Here is a 19,833-nt window from a genome sequence, read left to right on the forward strand (position 1 = left end):
TATAATACCATTCATATTTTTACTTTTTTTATCATTTAAAGAAGAAACCAATCCGATGTATATTTGACATCTGAGGCTTAATACTATAGACAAAGTTTTTCAGTTAGAGTGTTTTCAGCTGGTTTATTTTCATATAAAAATGTGGCATGCAGTTGCATTAAACAATGGTATAAACATCATTCAATGTAAATTGTGATAATCGTAATTAATAATCGCAATTACAATTTCAAGGGAATAATCAACAATTATGATTTTTGTCATAATCGTGCAGCCCTACTTTAATGTCATTTCTATTGAAACTTTTATGTCATGTATTTCAGTAAATTTGTAATGATAGTTGCAATTTGGTACATTTAAAATATATATTGTTTTTAAATGTAATATCAAAAACAAACTACAGTTTAAAAGTTTAATTGTAAGTACTTTACATGTACCTTAGTGTTAGTAGTAGTAATTTATTTTTATTGCCATGTCAGCATCTAAGGCTTTTTTCATGGCAAGTACAGAGTTGGAATAAATCTACAAACACAAAATAAAACCAAATAAGCACAAAAATACAGCAGATAAAATTCTACAAGATTTTTTAAATTAACGTAAGATAAAAAAAATCTAAAATCTTCTGGTAAAATTTTACTAAACAAGTCCCTTAGTGTGTTACTCAACACATAAAAAAGGTACTATAAAGCATGACAAAAATTTTTTAAAATATTTGGTTAAGAATTTTAAGTAAAACTTTCAAATGTTTCATTTGACATTATTATAAAGTGTACCTAAGTATGTTAAGAACGTGTGCTCTTTTTAAGTACTATTATATAGTATTTTATTCATCAATATTATATAATCTGCAAGTACAGGTGTTTAATATATATATATTTATTTATATTTAATAGATATCTTTAAAGGGGTCATATGATGCGATTTCAATTTTTCCTTTCTCTTTGGAGTGTTACAAGCTCTTGGTGCATAAAGAAGATCTGTAAAGTTGCAAAGACTAAAGTCTCAAAATAATGTTCTTTTTAGCAGCATCATATGACCCCTTTAAGATTTGAGTTCAACTACAATGTCTCTGTTCAATGAAAGTCAATAGGGTTCTGTATCAATAATGCATCCAGGTTAGGAACAAATAAAAATCATTTAAAAGTTGTAAATAAAAGATTACTCAAGTTTATTTTTTTTAAATGCCATTTCAGTAAAAAAAAAAAAACTTTAAAATATCACATTTAATTCAATGTGTATACTTGCCGTTTCTTTTGTTCTTTGTTTGTTAAATGTACTAGCAATTTCTGAGAGGAAATTGTTTCTACACTATTGGTGAAATGGCAGATTTACTATCCCTTTAACAAATCCCACATCCCCAGTAGTGGTTTAACTGCGCTGGATCATACACTGATGGCAATCAATAGAGTGTTTGACTGATTACGTCCAGCACTGAACCCTCATGTGGCTTAACTTAGCCCTAGCGTATGAGGTCTGTCCTGAGAAGCCTTCAAAATAAAGGCAGAAAGTGGATCACTCTCCATCCACTTTGAGGATCAGCACTGATCTGCTAAAGCAGGTGAGTCATGAACGAAAATAAAGGTACAAATGAGCAAATGCAGATCAGGTCAGAAAATGGAGTGAAGGCTAAAACTGTCGGCTGCTCAGAATACATTGACCTGTCTGTACTGTAATGAGATCAGCTCCTGCACAGGTAAACAGACCGGGATTACTGAGAGATCAGACTCCGTACAGTTATAACTCTCCAGTGGAAGGGTCAATCCCATAACGCAACACAAGAGTCGGACGCTTTAGCTGCCTCCTCTACAATTAGACTGAGCAGAAATAGGCCTCAGTCTGCATTGGTCAAACTAAAACAGTCAAGGATTTTACTTTTAAAATAGTAAATGCTTAAAAGGTTGGATGTGTTTGAAGATGGACCATGTTTTGTAATGATCAGCATATTTTGGTTGGTCCAAAGATGGTATAAGGAGGAAAAGACAGACCAGTCGTAAATAATAAAAGGGACAAATTGTAACCCTCAAAATAGTTGTTGCAGAAATTAACTCAGTTAAAAGAGAATTAAAGATCCTCTCTTGTCTGGCCTGGTAACCGAAAGTTAACCATTAAACCACAAGAGGGATTGTGTCTGAAATCAGTCTACTGTAAATTGTGTACTGTAAACTTTATTGTAAACAGGAATAAAGGCAAAGACAAAAGACTTACCTGAGAGCTCTGCTGAGTTTGTCGTAGTTCATCTGAGGTTTGCACTTGCGGGCGCCCCACAGCCTGGCCACCTCATCAGGGTCTTTGATCACAAACTCCCCGTAATCTCCTTGCCAGGCAATCACATCATGATACTCCTCCTTCCTCAGCAGCTCTAGGATAAAGTGCCACAGCTGGATCTGTCTGGAGCCAGGACTGGACTCGGGCTTATAGGCCCAGTCTGGGAACGTAAGCCCTGCAGAGATGAAGAGAGCAGAAAGGAGAGATCAGACTATGGTTGATATGTACAGATGCAAAGAAAGATGACTGCTGGGTAATGTTATTCACTGACTAACAAGACCAGTGATCCTCCCTTTCACTGCTGTCATCATCATATTCAGTAGGCATGTATGCTGCATCATACTCTATATTGCATGTATATCTGACCTTGGCCGTGGACAGATCCTATTCCCCTACTTTTCAGTTTACATATAAAATAAAGCCCAAATCCTCTAAAATAAAATTACAACTCTGGCCAATACCAATAAATGGCCAATATTAAAATTCTTTACAACTTTATCTAAATAAATTGAAAATAAAACCGCACAAATTACAATTACTGTGAATTATAGCATCATCACAACATTATAATATGAGCATGAAAAATGGATATATTTACTTTCCTAATATACAGATTTATATATATAGATATATATACGGTATATAGATTTCCTAAAGATTACAATTAACAGTGCTATTACCATTGGCTTTTTAAAAAATGTACTTAAAAATAGTGGAAATTGGCAAAACCATAAAGTTTCCAGTGTTGACCAATATATATCCCTATTTGTATTCATACATTAATTATAATGATGAATTATTACTTTTTTAAATTACAAGGTTGGCGGTTACTGGAAATTGGCATTTATTATTAGGTCAATTCAGTCTATACATTTATCTGTGTCAGGTTCCAATAGCACTAGTTAACCATCTTTTTTACTTAACATTAAAATTATTTTACAAGCAGGTAACAGAGAATTAACTGCATAAAATGCATATCTTTCATGCAATGCAAGTCACTTTAGAAAAAAAGCTTCTACCGAATGTATAAATGTAGATCTTCAAAAAGCTCTATATCGTCACATCTCTTATCATCAATCACCCTGAGGTCTGATTTGAGAGTCACCAGCAACCTCACTCTCAATCTAACACACAATCTGATGCGATTGGCATATTCTAGAATCAAGAAATGATTTGAAAGGGCTGCAGAGAGGATGGAGGGTGTCCAGTCATTGAGGGTGAGGACGGGTGAAGTGGGGTCAGGCAGGGTCAGGTTAGGCTCAGGCTGGTAAATGTCGGATAGGGTAACGGCTCACAGTGGTTCCTCAACAACTGATCCTCTTAACACTCAGTTTCACACACAGAGGCCCTTCTCTCTCTCACACACACACACACAGACACACACACACACATTTACTTGGCTATGTAAATCGGGACATTTTATAGACTTCTAGTTAAATATTATAACCTAACCCTAACTTACAACCAAAGAGGAAACTTTCTGCATTTTTACATTAAAAAAAACAAAACAACTTTATTCATTTTATACCACTTTTACAAATGAAGACATCTCCAATAGGAGGTTTCGTCAGATTTGGCTCACTTATGGTTACAAATATGTCCCCAAAATAATGTTAAGTAGGTACACACCCAAACACAGGGAAAGTTTTTCTTTACCAGACAGCTTTACTTTGTGATTTAACCATTATTCAAACTGTCTAAACGATCTCTATTGGAGCTACCTTGAGTTTAAATGCATTTAAACCTTAATTTCATTCTTCAATTCATTCCTGCAGAATAAAATATGTCTTTTCTCTGCAAAACCATTCTCATTTATACCTTTATAAGGCATTTGGGATACTTTTTTATCCATTTAGATCAGACTATATAGAGTTTAAAATCAACCTTGAATCAGTTTTACTTTTATTATAAATGATACAAACACTCCTCAACAACTTCCGACAATTTACTGATTCGTAGAATCAGACAAATCAGTTCCTCTTGATGACTCAACAGATCTAAAATACACACTCAAGTGGTTGTTTTTCCTGTTTCTACCTACCAACAACCTGAACAATATTTTTTCTTTCTTCAAGACAGGAACCCAGTGAAAAACAGTGCCTTTTCTATACATTTTGAGAGGCAGTTGATAAATAAATGTCAATGTCTTTTTACACTCGGACTGGAAAGACGTTTATCACCTTTTTACCTTCAGCAAATGAACAGAAGTACATTTACTGAACACCAAGCACATCCTATAACCTCTACTTGCTCTCAAAACATCCCACACACACACACACACACACAAACTCTTAGAGGGTACATCTGATTGCTCCTTTAAGAGGTCAAATGTACCATGCACCAGAGAGCGAAGTCTGACTTCAGGAACTGCAGACGGGGATGTGTGTGCACACACACACACGTGCACACACATGAAAAGGATCCTTGCTAAGAAGTTTGAGCTAAATTCAATATGTCTGTCAAACTCCCTGATGAACAATGAAGAGGAGACACTATGAGTCACACACACACACACACACTCACTAGCAGGCACAGATACAGTTACTGCTCTATCGTAACACACAAACATCAGTGCTGATTCACATTCAGATCTGCAATCACTCATACAATTCAACTCATCCAGCGCTCTGATTCAGGTGTGATCTGAATGAATGTGCTGTGCCAGTCGAATGATCTCTATATTCGTCTCAGGATGAACGGCTGTGAATAAACTCTAACAGTGAGCTCATGTTTTAGGATGAAACCTCTTCAGGCACTGTGTGTGTGTGTGTGTGTGTGTTATTAATCATGTTACAGGTGATTACAGAGTGTCCCAGCATAAATGCTCTGTAATGACCCATGTTTCACACACACATCGTATCACACGACACCCCTGCATTTCTCAGAAATACACACCTATACATACTAACACAAGTATGAAAACTACCGTTCAAAAGTAAGGGGTCTGTGGGATTTTTTATGTTTTTGAAGCATTTTAAAAGTATTTTATGCTCTCCAGGCTGATATATTATTATTTATTTATTTGACATAAAATAATATTGTAAATTTTAATACAATTTATACTATCCGATTTCTGTTTTAATATCTTTTAATTTCTTTGTAAAGCCATTACTTTAGTCTATAGGCAAGGCAAGGCAAGGCAAGTTTATTTGTATAGCACATTTCATACACAATGGTAATTCAAAGTGCTTTACATAAAAGAAAAGAAAAAAAAATAATCACAACAATAAAACAAGGAATTTAAAAACATTGAAAATGATTAAAACAATTGATTTAAGAATTTATGAATTTAAGAAAACGATTATACATAGAATATAGTGCAATCAGTTCGGACATCGCACAGTGCTCATTCAATGAATGCCCAGCTAAACAGATGAGTTTTGAGTCTGCATTTAAATGTGGCTAATGTTTTAGCACATCTGATCTCTTCTGGAAGCTGATTCCAACTGCGGGCGGCATAATAACTAAAAGCAGACTCCCCTTGTTTTGTGTGAACCCTTGGTATTTCTAACTGACTCGATCCTAATGATCGGAGTGCTCTGTTAGGTTTATATTCAGCGAGCATGTCCGCAATGTATATAGGTCATAGGCCATTGAGTGATTTATAAACTAGTAAAAGTACTTTAAAATCAATCCTAAATATAACTGGAAGCCAGTGTAAGGACCTGAGGACTGGTGTGATATGCTCAGATTTTCTGGTTCTAGTCAGAATTCTGGCAGCAGCGTTCTGGATGAGCTGCAGCTGTCTAATGGTCTTCTTGGGAAGGCCGGTGAGGAGACCATTACAATAGTCCACCCTGCTAGTGATAAAGGCATGAACAAGTTTCTCCAAGTCTTGACTGGAAACAAAACATCTAATTCTTGCAATGTTTTTGAGATGATAGTATGCTGATTTAGTTACTGCTATAGTGTCACATAATCCTTCAGAAAACATTTCATCATGCTGCTCTGGCGCTTAAGAAACAGTTCATATTATTAGTTGAAAAAGTTGCTTAACGAAGTGTGCAAAGTGTGAAATCGTGTTCTTTAATGAACAGAAAGTTTGAAAAAAAGTGTTTATTTTAAATAGAAATATTGGTCACACTTTATTTTAAGGTCAAATTCTCTGTATTTACAAACCATTAACTATGACTTTTGCCTCAATAAACTACTAATATGCTGCTTATTAATAGTTAGGTAGTTGTTAAAGGTGCAGTAGGAGATCTTGGAAAATGCTAACTTTAGCCTGATAGCACTGAAAGCGAACATCCCACCGTCCCTGCAATCGCCCTCCAAAGCCACGCCCCCTGAACGCATATAAGCTCACAGACCAGAATACCAGAGACAACATTACTACAATAGGCTACATCAGCGGTTCCCAATTCCAGTCCTCACACTGGGTGTGAAGACATGTGTGTGTGGGTGTGATGGGTGTGAAGACGCTGCGCAGCGCAAATCCGTGAATGAATGTTCTGAAGTGAAGTAAACTTCAACGGATTTCCCCTGCTCAGAGAGTAGGGAGCAATGAACACTGTGTAGGGATCATATCGATCGGAACACAGTTCATGCACGTAGCTCACTTCTAACGAGCTGGTTATCTGAATCGGGTGTGTTAACTAAGCGAGACATGCAAAATATGCAGAGCTGGGGGGCGTGAGGACTGGAATTGGGAACCGCTGGGCTACATTATGTGTCATTCACCGCCACCGGTGCGAAGACTGCGAAGTACTACAATACCAGGAAGGAAGATCAGGTTGTTGATGTTTGTCTGCCATTCTCGCTCTGTCTGCACAGCGTGCGTGAACGCGCCGATGACGTATCCTGTCTGCGCGAACAGGGTGCGCAGAGGTATGCTAATAGATACGTTGACAGGCAGGCAGGAAAGCCAATTAAAACGCTCGGACCGAGCGTTTTGATTGGACGAACATTTCTTGGTCCTACGCCTTCCACAGAATATATAAATACAGATAAATACATTTAGACCACTTAACTTAATGATTGCTATCGGGATGTGAAGAGACTTTCAACCAGCATAACAAAAAATGTTTCTGAAGACAATCACCTATTGCACATTTAAGTTTAGATGTTGGGTAGGATAAGGGATGTAGAATATGGTCATGCAGAATATGTGCTTTATAAGTACTAATAAACAGCCAATATGTTAATAATAGGCATGCTAATAAGCAACTAGTTAATAGTGAGAATTGGTCCCTATACTAAAGTGTTACCGAAATATTTCATGGTCAATTATCAATTTAGTGCATCCTTGCTGAAAATAGTATCGAAATAGCTGAATAATCTTTTATTTTACAACAACATTTTAATAAAAGCGACCAATCATCACTAATGTTCATCACCAACTTCAGATTTAAAGGAAACTAAGTCTTTACAAATTTCTTCTTTGTGCACATCCACAGAAAATAAAACCTGCACTGGTTGACAATGACGACGCTAAAGGTTGTTCTGATGGCATTTCATTTTCCCAGACAAAAGCCTCTTATACTAGTAACTAGGTTATTATTCCCCTTTATTCTAATTCTATTGGTGGATTAGGACACACATATTTTAATAAACCTTTAAATTGGGATGTTTACACAAAATTTGCCAAAAAAAAGATTTTAATTTTAATTTTGGAACTGAAATGAATCAAATCGGATTGTGTCGAAAGATTCCGACCCCTAATAATATAGGGTTCTATGATTTACGCAATGCAGAAATTTGGGGAAAATTAAACCGATTTCATAGGACTCTAAAAACTTCAGTCTAAAATCAAGCCTTAATGTAAAAATCTAACAAGCCATGGAAACTGTACATAACTGACAATTTCTTGTTTTTGAAAGTAAAAAAAAACATGAAGTCCACGTGTGTGATGATGAGTTGTGTGTCCAAAGGAGTTGTGCGAGTGTCTTAATAGCATGCTGGGTTGTGTGAGAGTGTATGACCTCATCCCCCCCACCCTACTTAACCTTTGTGACCTTCGCCACCCCCCCGTACGCCGCCATCTCTCTCTCTCTCTCTCTTTGCCCCGCTCCCCCCAGGGCGAGACACTAGATCCCCATTACAGAGGAGAGAAGACAGACCCACAAACACACACACACCGCATCAATAATGCAACAGCCTGACTGCCTGAGTGTGTGTGGTTGGGAGATATTCTCTCTGTCCTGGGACGCCAGAGTGTTTGAGAGTTAAAAAGAGAGAAGAAAACTTAGAAGAACGTGGAAAACCGAGCGAGATGACAGAGAGAAGAGACAAGACAAGAAACAGAAGAGAAAAGAGATGAGAGAACAAGAAGGAAAAGAAAAGAGGGGGCCTGAGGAGGGGGTGGGAGAGAGGGAAACAATAGAGAGAGGGAAAGGGGGATGGGGTGAGAGAGAGAGGGATGAGATCATAGCTCTTCTAGTAGTCTGTTGTCACTCAGGTCAAATTGCCTCCCTCTCTCTCTCTCTCTCTCTCTCTGAGGCATCGATTGCACTCAAGAATGTAAATCTCGCAGGCACTCCTGCACTTTAGTCTTACATAGGAAGTATTTAAAGAATTCAGAGCATCCGAAGAAACTACCGCTCTGCTCTGCAGTGGCGTGTTCATACAGAAAGAAAGACAGGACGACCCACAGAGACGCATTTTCACACTGTAATGCATTTCTAGACCTCATTCCACATTTTCCTAAAATGTCTGAAAGAGGTCAAATACTGGAGGAGGGCAGACATGCATCTGTCACTTGAACTGCACACCATCAGATCCCAAAAAAGCTCTGATCTTTATATCAATAGTTCATTCATTTTCTCTACAAGAAAGTAGTCTTAATATGTACTGACATTTTGGTAAATATGTCATTTTGTTTTTTTATGGTATTTAGTTCATATTATATTTTAATTCATATTTTATTTCAAACTGTTATTTTAACCCTTTTGATTTTGAGTGTGTTGACTGGCGTTAACTCAGTTTATTACTTAGTTACTTAAAAAACTTGTTTTGGCTTGTGGAACTAGTTTCATTAACACAGACTACCCAAATTTTGTCTGAAATGTAAGTTATTTAAAGGGATAGCTAACCCAAAAATGAAATTTTTGTCATTAATTACTCACCCTCATGTCGTTCCAAAACCATAAGACCTTTGTTCATCTTCAGAAAACAAATTAAGATATCTTTGATGAAATCTGAGTGCTTTCTGACTCTCCATAGAGAGCATGGGTACTACCACGTTCAAGGTCCAGAAAGGTAGTAAGGACATTGTTAAAATAGTCCATGTGACATCAGGGGTTCAACTGTAATGTTATGAAGCTAGAGGATACTTTTTTTGTGGAAAGAAAACTTTTTTTTTAAAGAAATTAATACTTTTTTCCAGTAAAGGACGCATTAAATTGAAAACTTTTGTAACTTTATAATCTTGGGTGCGTTGATGCTTTAATAAAACTATATGCAAAACCACTATGCTGATAAAGTACTTTGAAATTGAAATTGAGAAAGCAAGCAGACAAGAGAGAGAGACTCAAAATAACTTCTCAAAAAGTTCTGAAGGAGTTTCTGTCAGGCAGCACAGAGGAGGGATTCAGCTGTTGGCTGGAAAAAAGCAAAACAAAGACAGCTCTTCTTCTGTCTCCACTTTTCTCAGATGGGAGCTGCCAACAAAGAGAGTTTGGAAAAAGAGGATGGATAGATAAATCAAATTCATTATGATTCAGAAGGATATCATTCTACATCGCTCTCCAAAAGTACTGCAGCCTTTTCTTCTGTTTCGAACAGGACTGAGCAGTATGGGCACAATTTCATTTCCTGTAATTTCTGTGGCACTAGATCTTTATGTAACGTACACTGGACCTGTGACTGTTCCCTGGTCATTTCCACACCTCTGCTGAGACTGTGAGCAAGTATGTGTGTGTGTATGTAAACTGATAGAAAATAACTCTGTGAGAAGAGAAAGGAGACAGATCATCTGTGGTTTAACACAAACAGGTGAGTGTGAGGGCTGAATATAGCACAAAGTCAGCATTCAAAGTGTGTGTCTTGAGGCCACAAGTGAATTTGTGAGTGTGTGTGGATGAGCATGTTGAGACCGATCTCTTTTTGACAACATACTGTGTCTTAAGTCCTTTTCTAATGAAACTTTTCTCAAAACTGTGCCACGTTACCTGAACATCATAACCTTCTCACAAAAGCCAGTGTTTGTTTATATATCTCTCTGTTTTAAAATTCAGTGTAATTTAATTTAGTCACGTGACATTACAAGCTGCTTTGATGTAAAAAATATTTTAAAGGGTTAATATCATACATTTTCCAATTATTATTTAATAAATTCTGCTTATGAAGGTACAAAAGTTTACTGTGCCACAAAAATTAATATTTTAGTTTTACTTTGATTGTAAAAACGGAAACGCCCACTTCGCATGTGAAATGAGCTGTGCTCCAGTTCTCACACACCGGCTTGAAAGTTTGCTGTAAGTGTAGTTTTTAACTTCTGTATGCTTCTGCGTTACATTATTGCAAATTCTGCATTACATTCCGACAGGATCACAAAACAATCCATTATAAAATTAACACGTTACGTTCAGGCTGAAATTATCATGGATATTGTAAATACTTTTCTTTAGTGTGACAAAAACTCCACTCCAGCACTGGTCACCTGTTGGTAGAACAGTGGTTTTACTGGCTAAATACAATGAACCAATACCATGAATTTAGTGAAACCATACTAGTACTGTTTAAGATTATTTATACAGAAAAAAAGACAGAGAGCATGCATTACAACAGATGAATGAGTGTGAACCTGTGTATGAACAGGGTTAAATTTAACTGTCCACTGTAAACACTCACACGCACACAAGAGCGGTTTCATGATGTGACTTGAAGAACTTAGAAATTAGACCAGGGGGTTAGTGGTGGCCTTGAAGCTCCAAAAATAGACACAAACACACTGGGGTTATTGTTTTAGAGAAAGAGAAGGGGGGGCAAAAAGAGAGAAAGCGCAAATGAAAGGATGAAACACAAAGTTAAGGGGTTTCACACTTTTTCGCTGTAACTTTCTTCGTTCACACTCCAGTACTTCTCCAACCAGTTACAGCTCTTTCCAGGAACCAAGAGAGAGAGAGAGAGAGAAAAGGGTGGAGAGGTATGCAATGAAAAAAACAAACATTTGCATAATTTATCTTTTTGAATTCCTGACACAAAAAGACAAGCACTTAGTGTGTGTGAAGAAAACAATTACTTCCTCAGAAAGCGCACAACAAAAACACACTGTAGTAAATGATAGCTGCCCCAAAAATAAAAATTCTGTCATCATTTACTCATCCTCATGTCATTCCAAACCTGTATGACCTACTTTCTCTCATGGAACACAAATGAAAACCTGTGGAAGATTCTCCAAACCACTCTTTTCCGTACAATGAAAACATACTGTGATAAGGCACTGCTCAAAAGAACTCAAAAGAAAATGACAAAGTCATAAATATCATTATTGCATATTGTTAGTGGACCCAGCATCCACCCATGCTGAACCCCTTTTCACAAGGCCACATATTATTCGAAATATTCCTTTTCTCCACTGAATAAAGTAATATGGGTTTGGAACAACATGAGGGTAAGTAAAAGATGACAGAACTTTTTGGGTGGAATAGCTAAGCATGTCTTTCTTCACACACATCTCTTTACGCATTGTGAGTGTTGAGTAGGGATGTAACGATTAACTGCGATCCGGTTGAAAATCGATTCAAATATGTGACAATTCAAATCGGTTGAGATGCTAAACAAATCGCGATTCATTTAGGTGTAGGAGTTTATATGAATGCATGTCTGAGGGGAACTTACTGTCTTTTTTTTGTCTTTTTTTTTATTAAGAGTGCAAAACATACAACATACGGTGAACACAAAACACAAAAACAGCAATAGAACAGCAATGATAATAACAGCAATGAAAATAAACAGTGATGACCATCTGACAATAATAGTAGTAGTATTCAAGTAGTACTAGCATGCATAATAATAATAATAATAATAATACTAAAGATGGTGATGCTAAGAGTATTTCCAAAATATTAGTACAGAGGAGAGATGGAGCATCCTGCGTCCCAGAGCTCGGAGTATATTTGTCTTCTCATCCTCCGCTCATTACACTTCTATCTCTCCTTTCCATCTCTCTCTGTGAACATCACTTATTCACTCAATCCCTAGACAAGAGCCACTCATCCCCTATCACTCTCTCTCTTATTTAAATTACCATCTCAAACTTCTCACACTACTGCAGTCAAACACTTCATTCTATTTCCACTCTCTCTTTTTCACAGACACACACACACTCACACACACACAAACAAACACTATAGCTATATTAAGAGAAGACCCCTCACAGACTCACTGGTTTTACCAAGATAATGACATTTACTTCATCCTACCCATAAACCCAAACTTAAAGGGATAGTTCAGACAAATATGTTGTTTGAAACTTTTACTTTGAGAATTATCTCTTGACATTATTACATGTAAATCTAAGCATGATTTGTGAATCTTTCAAATAGTAAAAGACACTTAAAATGCCATTACATGTCAGTTCTCGGCATGTTTCACTACATTTGCAAGGACAAAATTTGACCCACACAAGTATAGTCACACACATACACAGCCTCTCTCCAGTTAGTGTTAATGTTCCAACAGGTAGGTGCGAAAATGAGAGTTCAGCCCACCCACCTTAACACATAAATGATCAGAGTGTGAGTGTTTGTGTAAGATTGTTAGCGGACCCAGTACCCGCCCCTGGTTGAACCCCTTTTCTCAAGGTCACTTTCTCAAGGTACCCCAATTGTGTCAAACAGCACAAAAATTGCAGGTAAGATATATCAGCCAAGTGACACAACCGACTGACGTGTCATTGACAGGCTATGAAACTGACAGGTTATATCACCCCCATGTCTCTGAGTATTTTAATGTTGTGGTTGAACGCCTGTACAGCAGGAGCAGTAGGGTTAAACGCACTAGAGAGTTACAGTAAAGTGTGTTTGCGTACGCGTGCATGTGTGCGTATATGTACGTGTGACTGGGTGTTTCCTGGAATGTGTCACCATTGCGGTACAGGAAGTTAGCAACTGTTCTGCACCACAACAACATCTCTGCTTCCTGTATATGTGCGTGCATGCGTGTGTGTGTGTGAGGGACAGATTTTGACTCAGAGCATCTGTACTATAACATTTGTCACTTTCCTCTCATTTGAATCAGATCTGATGGGAGTCGCAAACTTTCAACGAGAGTCACGCAAACCGACACAAACATTTCGCAGCACGGAGTGATAAAGATAATAAAGAAAAACAAGCAACAGGCACAGTGTGTGTCGGTGTGTGTGCGAGCGTGCGTCAGCGCTGACTCAGTGCGTGAGCGTGTTTGTAATTCAGCCTTCACAACGCAAACAATCTCTCTCCTCCATTCCCTTGCTTTCTCCATCCTCTCCCTCCCTCTCTCTCTTGGACACCGTCTCCTAGCAACCAGACACTTCAGGCCTAAAAATAAACCCCTAGAAATGAAGAGAACAAGAAATAAAACATAAACGACAATTAATCCTTTCACCAGAGCGTGAGTCTCAAATAGAAAAGGTAGGAGCGAGAACGGAGCGCAACAGAAAGAAGTGAGGCACAGAAGAAGAGAAGAAAGAAACAGAGAGAGAGCCAGCAACAGGTATTTGTTAGTTTTCTCGTGCACTCCAGCACTTCTAGTTTGCTGGGAAGTGAGCAGACTTTTTTTTAGAGTCTACACACACACACACACACACACAATATTACTGAGAAACTCTTACAACCACAATGGTTTTCACACCAAAGCAGTTATATTTACTCTTCTTCATCTCCAAAAACAAGTCCACATCATTAGATTACATTTCATTTGGTTCTTGCTCATGTAGCAGGTGGGTCAAAGGGAAGCCCTGCTATCTTTAACTGTCCTAAATTTAACCAGATAAACAAACTCTTATGCATTCTTAACTGGATTGTAATAATGAGAGAGCACACAGACACACACACACACACACACACACAAACACACACTTTATTAGCACACCTAATCTAAATGGTGTGGTTCTACCACAAACTTCCTCTTTGCTTGTGTGGAGGAAGGAGAGGAAATGAAATATAATTCAAACATATAAAGCAGCGATAATAAAGTCAGTCAAACACAAGAAAACGTCTTTCTCTCTGACAGACTTTTAACGCACATCGATTGCAAAGCACTGTGCTTGGCAACTGGAACTGAGGGCAAGCATATAACAAAAAATATAAAACATTCTAACATGAAGTCTCAGTGTAACTGATGCAACAGATTTTTTTCTTCTGTATTGTGGAGTGCAGCAGATAATTGGGTGAAAAATGTAGGGTGATTATAGGGAGCCTGCAGTTAACTGTAAGAAAGGGGCAGGGTTTAAGTGGGCTAAATGATTAGAGAAGTACAGCAATTTGTCACCAGTGAAATAACTGGTCATTTCATGGGAAAGATCAAAATAGAAAAAAACAGAAACATATTCATGGATCATTCCTAATAAGATCAATAATAATGCATTTAGAAAAAGGATAGCGTCAACTTAAATTTCATGCAGGCTTTAATGTTTTTAATCAAAAATGTATTACAAAAACTTTTCATGAACCTTAAGGACAAAAAAAAAAAATTCAGAAACACATCAATGCAAGCAAAGATAACTTGCATTTCAGTAACTGAGTCATATGCTGATTCAGTAACCGCTTTGAAAGATTCAGTGAGTTCATTCAGTGTATGATTTGTCAAACTGATTCAAACCAATAATACATGAGTCTTTCTAAATGATTCAAGTTAAAGTTAAAGTAATTCATGTGAATTGAACTTCACAGTACATTTGTTTTTGTTTTTTGTGCAGGGTGCGAGGACAATTTTTTAAAATTCAATCTAACTACAATTTGATTGTGTTTACAATAAATTTTTTCAATCATAACTCCAATAAAATATACATTAGTAGAGTACAATGTGCTGTATAAACAGTGGCCCCAAAAGGTATTTGGACATTCAAAATCACACTTAAAACAGTTTTCAATGGTTGGCTAAAAGCAAACATATCATTTAGTTGTAATAAACACACATCGTGTCCTGTTAAATTGGTCATTGAAATGGTTAACAGTGACATCGTCAACACCTCTGTACGAGTGTACACACATACAGCGACCCCCTCCCATCAGAGCACAGCGCTTTTATCACCTTCCTCATCTTTGTGTATGGCAGTCTGACTTGCGTCTGTGTGACGTGTAACCGGCCAAAAATACTCCCTCTTCTTTATCTCCATCACCCCATTCCTCACCCCTCCTTCCTTCACCTCCATCAGTCCTGCTCTCCCTCTCTTCCTGCTATTCTTCTACCTCTCTAATTTTAGATAGTGGGGGGAAAAAGACCGCGCACATCTGCGAACAATCTGAGAGAGAGAAAGGGCGAGAGAGGGATACGAGTGTTTCTATCCAAGTAACACAGTTGTAACACTTGGAGTTGGTGAGAAACTTTTGTAAGAGGTATGGAAGTGTGTGTATGTGTTTGTCCAGGGTCCAAAATGTCCTTGTTGTTGTTTCATCTGTTAATAGCGGGTGAACTGAGAAAGTTTACTAGCCAATTAGGATTTTTCTTTCTTTTTCTTTTTTTTTTGAATCACTACAAAATATAAATGCATATCTATAAATATATAATTTATATATAGTAAATACAAATGTATTTAATTTTTTTATGTTTTATATTAATGTATTAATTAAAGGTTAATTTATATACACCATATACCGTATATTTTTTTATTTGTTTGTTACATATATACTTAGTATATACACTATATATAATCTATATAATTTTTAGAATCTATTATATATATAAAATCATTTCACATCACTTGCATTTCTTTATAACTGGTAGTTCCTCACAACTGGCAAGCAACTTTATTTACTCACCCAAGCCAATTTTTACTCACATTTGGCACTTCCAAGCGTTCATTTTGGACCCTGTGTGTGTGTTTGTGGGAGAGAGGGGACAGAGGACAGGACACAGCATGTGTGTGTGTGTCCAATGGTAAACATGTACAAGGCTGGGAGACATGCAGAGATGCCGCCTGTCACCATCATATTCACACACACACACACACACACACAAACAGGCAGACGTGTCTCTATGTGATGGTGGTGTGGTGGTGAGCAGCAGGACGGCTGTGCTCCGTATCGGAGAGATGCTTAAATGGATCTGCTCAAGCTGATTAAAGTCCTGCTGCTCGTCATTACATAACACTCACCTCACCAACACCACAGGAAACCTGGATTACAGCCGCCGCCGTGTGTGTGTGTGTCTGATCACATTGTATTAGTGCAGTGTCTCTTCAGCCTGTCTAGATATTCAGTGTTTATCTTCAGCTGTGTGTGTGTGTGTGTGTGTGTGTGTGTATCAGTGTTGTCCCATGGATGGAGAAACACACACACGTATGCACGCAGCAGGGAGAGATCTCATTAATGGCGGAAATGATTGAATTATCAGGGCAGAGTGTTTAGGGTCCAGATCTCACCACAGCCATCCATCTTCCTCTCATCCTGTTGTTTGTCTTTCGCTCACAATCACTATCGGTCTCTCTATCTCTAATCACCTACCTCTGTGTCACTCTCTCTATCACCTACCTTTAGTCCCATTCTCTCGCTCAGTCCCCCCTTCTCTCACTGTCCCACATCTCTCTTTCTCCACCCTAGTTTACCCATTACTTAATTTCAAAGTACTTTGTTGGTGTGATTGATAAACATGATATTGCATCAATACACACAACAAAAGCAGTGACACAAAATAATAATAGTAATAATCATCATCATTATTATTAAAATGAGGTGCCAGCAATAATTTTAATAAATGTAATTATTTTAATAATACATAATAAAATAAATGCAAACCAATTAATTTAAAATAAATTTAAACAAAAAGGAAAAAAAGAAAAGAAACAAACAAAGATAAAAAAGCAAATCAAAACATCAAAACAAAAAAATATAATTAAACAAAAAACAAATGGAACAACAAACCAAAACAAAACAAAATGAAACAATATGAAACGAAACATATCAAAACAAACAAACAAACAAAAACAATATGTCTTTATCTGGTCCCCCATTTCTCCCTTGGTTTTTGTCTCTATCTCTGTCCCAGTCCCCCTGTCTCTCTGCCTCCAGGGACAGATTACCCCCCTCAGCTAGAGCTAGTAAAGGCCACTGCATTATGCAAGACACTGATGATGTAACCACGCTCACTCACTCCTCTAAAACACACGGTGTCTCACCACAGCAACAAGCATCAGATACTGGGATGTAAAGAATCAAAACAACCATCATCATCATCATCATATGGACTCGTATAGCAGCAGATTCAGCCTTGTTAAACATGATTCCACTTGAAACACACATAACACTCACCTCTGACAAAGTCAATGACCCTCAATCAACCAGTGTGTGTTTTTAAAGCAAATCAACTGCAACATGAATTGATTTGTGGTTCTTAACACTACTGATCTGTCTGTAATGTATCAGTTCCTAAAATAGTGAGATTAAAGGTTAGGTCACAGAAATGAGACTACATTAATGCAACTTTCAAACAAAGTTTGTTGGAAATACATACATATGGGTGCCTCATTATTATCGAATCAACTAAACCACAGTGCTAACCTACTGACCAGGTTATCACTACAACAAGGGAGAGATAGAGACTGGTCAGTTTTCTAACTTCTTGATTATTGCTGGTGTATTATGTAATGGGGAAATGAGTATACACACACAGTGCAGTCCACTGGACCGTAGGGCTGTGTATCACCAGCAAAGTCACGATACGATACGTATCACGATACAGATGCCACGATACGATACATATCACGATACATGGCGTCCGCAAGGTTTTTTTTTTTTTTTGGTTATTTTTTTTTGTTTGTTTGTTTGTTTTATTGCATATGAACATATAAAACAGTAAGAGAAATACAACTTTGCATATAAATGCCATCAGTACACAAGATTACAAGTAAAATAAACTAAAAATTAGCCAGAGGAAGAAAGAAAACATAAAATAATAAATAAAGCAACTAAAATAATGAAGACGGTACAGTTTACTTGTCTATTTCAAATTTGCAGGTAATGTTAGAAGTCCTGAGAGCTTTTTTTGTTTTACATTTATATACCATATTACAGTATTGTTTAAATTCGTTGATAAAATTAAAAAAATTTGGTTTACCACCCGACCACTTCATTTTGTGTATATGAAACTTCCCCATTACAACCAGTAATTGAATAATATACGCTTTATCCTTTTCTATCCCATAATCATCAACATATATCATTATATCAGACCCACCCAGTTTAACAGCTGTATTAAGTTTTCTACCTCGCACTTTTCTACTCAATTTTAAACGTAAAATTTTAAACAAATTAAGCGCGGTCCACTGCTGCACACGTGCCACAATATCGATAGAGGGCCAGCTGTATCGATACTCGTATCGTCAAATCTCTGCGACGATACATCGTCGTATCGATATTTTGAACACAGCACTACTGGACCGAGATAAGAAGTTAAATTGTCTAATCAAAGCACTTTATTGTCGCTAAACCATATACGTGAGTGAATACACAACACACATATTACACAATGGGTGTATAAGATGTATAAGTATTTGAACATCTACACACTCATGCCAGTCAGACACACACTCACACACACAATATGGGATGGAAAATAGTAGGACCGTACTACACCCAGGGGAATCCCATCCAAAAACACATCTACCCTAACAGTACTTCATCCATGCAGACACACACACACACACTCTGAGGCAGCTGGCATTGAGTTACAGTATCAGTGGCAGAAACAATGGAAGTGCACGTTTCTCAGAACACACACCTTGCTGAGTCATCCAAATACACACACACACACACACACAAACTCTCCAATAATACACAAGTAGACATCTTCCACGAAGTGCTACAAAGGGCTCTACAATCTTTCTATGAATTGTTACACACACACAGCAACACAAATACAAGGTTGCAAACTGAACCCCTGAGATAACACAGAAATAACACACAGCCTCTGAGCAGCAGGCCAGGGTAAACCTAATAACTCTCATCACACATCAGCACAAAATGGCCGCTCAGTCAAGCTGGTTTCAGGTGCTCTGTGAAATAACAGTGGCATACAACTTTTTCAGATTTTCCTCATTAGTTTAGAGTGTAGATTCAATTTCCCCAGTGCCGAGATTTCCTTCTTTCACAATTTCCTACAAGTGATCAATAAAGTATCAGGCCTTATCTTAAATGCCAAAGGTGGAAACCTGTTGTACGTTTAAAGGTGAAGTGTGTATTTTCTACAACACTAAAATATTTTCTATTGCAAATGTTTAAAGGGGTCATATGATGCGATTTCTATTTTTCCTTTCTCTTTGGAGTGTTACAAGCTCTTGGTGCATTAAGAAGATCTATAAAGTTGCAAAGACTAAAGTCTCAAATCCAAAGAGATATTCTTTATAAAAGTTAAGAGTCAACCACGCCTACCTAAAACGGCACGTTCTAACACGCCCCCACATGTCTACGTCGCTATGTGGGAAGATTTGCATAA

At 37.4% G+C, this 19,833-nt stretch overlaps 1 protein-coding gene across 1 annotated transcript in view; it reads right to left on the reverse strand.

Annotated features, from left to right (window-relative positions):
- LOC107717433 (ETS domain-containing transcription factor ERF-like) overlaps positions 1–19,833 on the reverse strand; it is a 54,271-nt gene that overhangs the window by 20,079 nt on the left and 14,359 nt on the right. Inside the window, exon 2 of the mRNA XM_016524181.1 lies at positions 2,203–2,437. Within this exon, the coding sequence (XP_016379667.1) occupies positions 2,203–2,437 (235 nt within the window). The remainder of the gene's footprint in view (positions 1–2,202; positions 2,438–19,833) is intronic.

The sequence above is a fragment of the Sinocyclocheilus rhinocerous genome, unplaced genomic scaffold (assembly GCF_001515625.1).
Source record: "Sinocyclocheilus rhinocerous isolate Xijiao unplaced genomic scaffold, SAMN03320098_v1.1 scaffold1622, whole genome shotgun sequence".
NCBI classification, from domain to species: Eukaryota; Metazoa; Chordata; class Actinopteri; order Cypriniformes; family Cyprinidae; genus Sinocyclocheilus; species Sinocyclocheilus rhinocerous.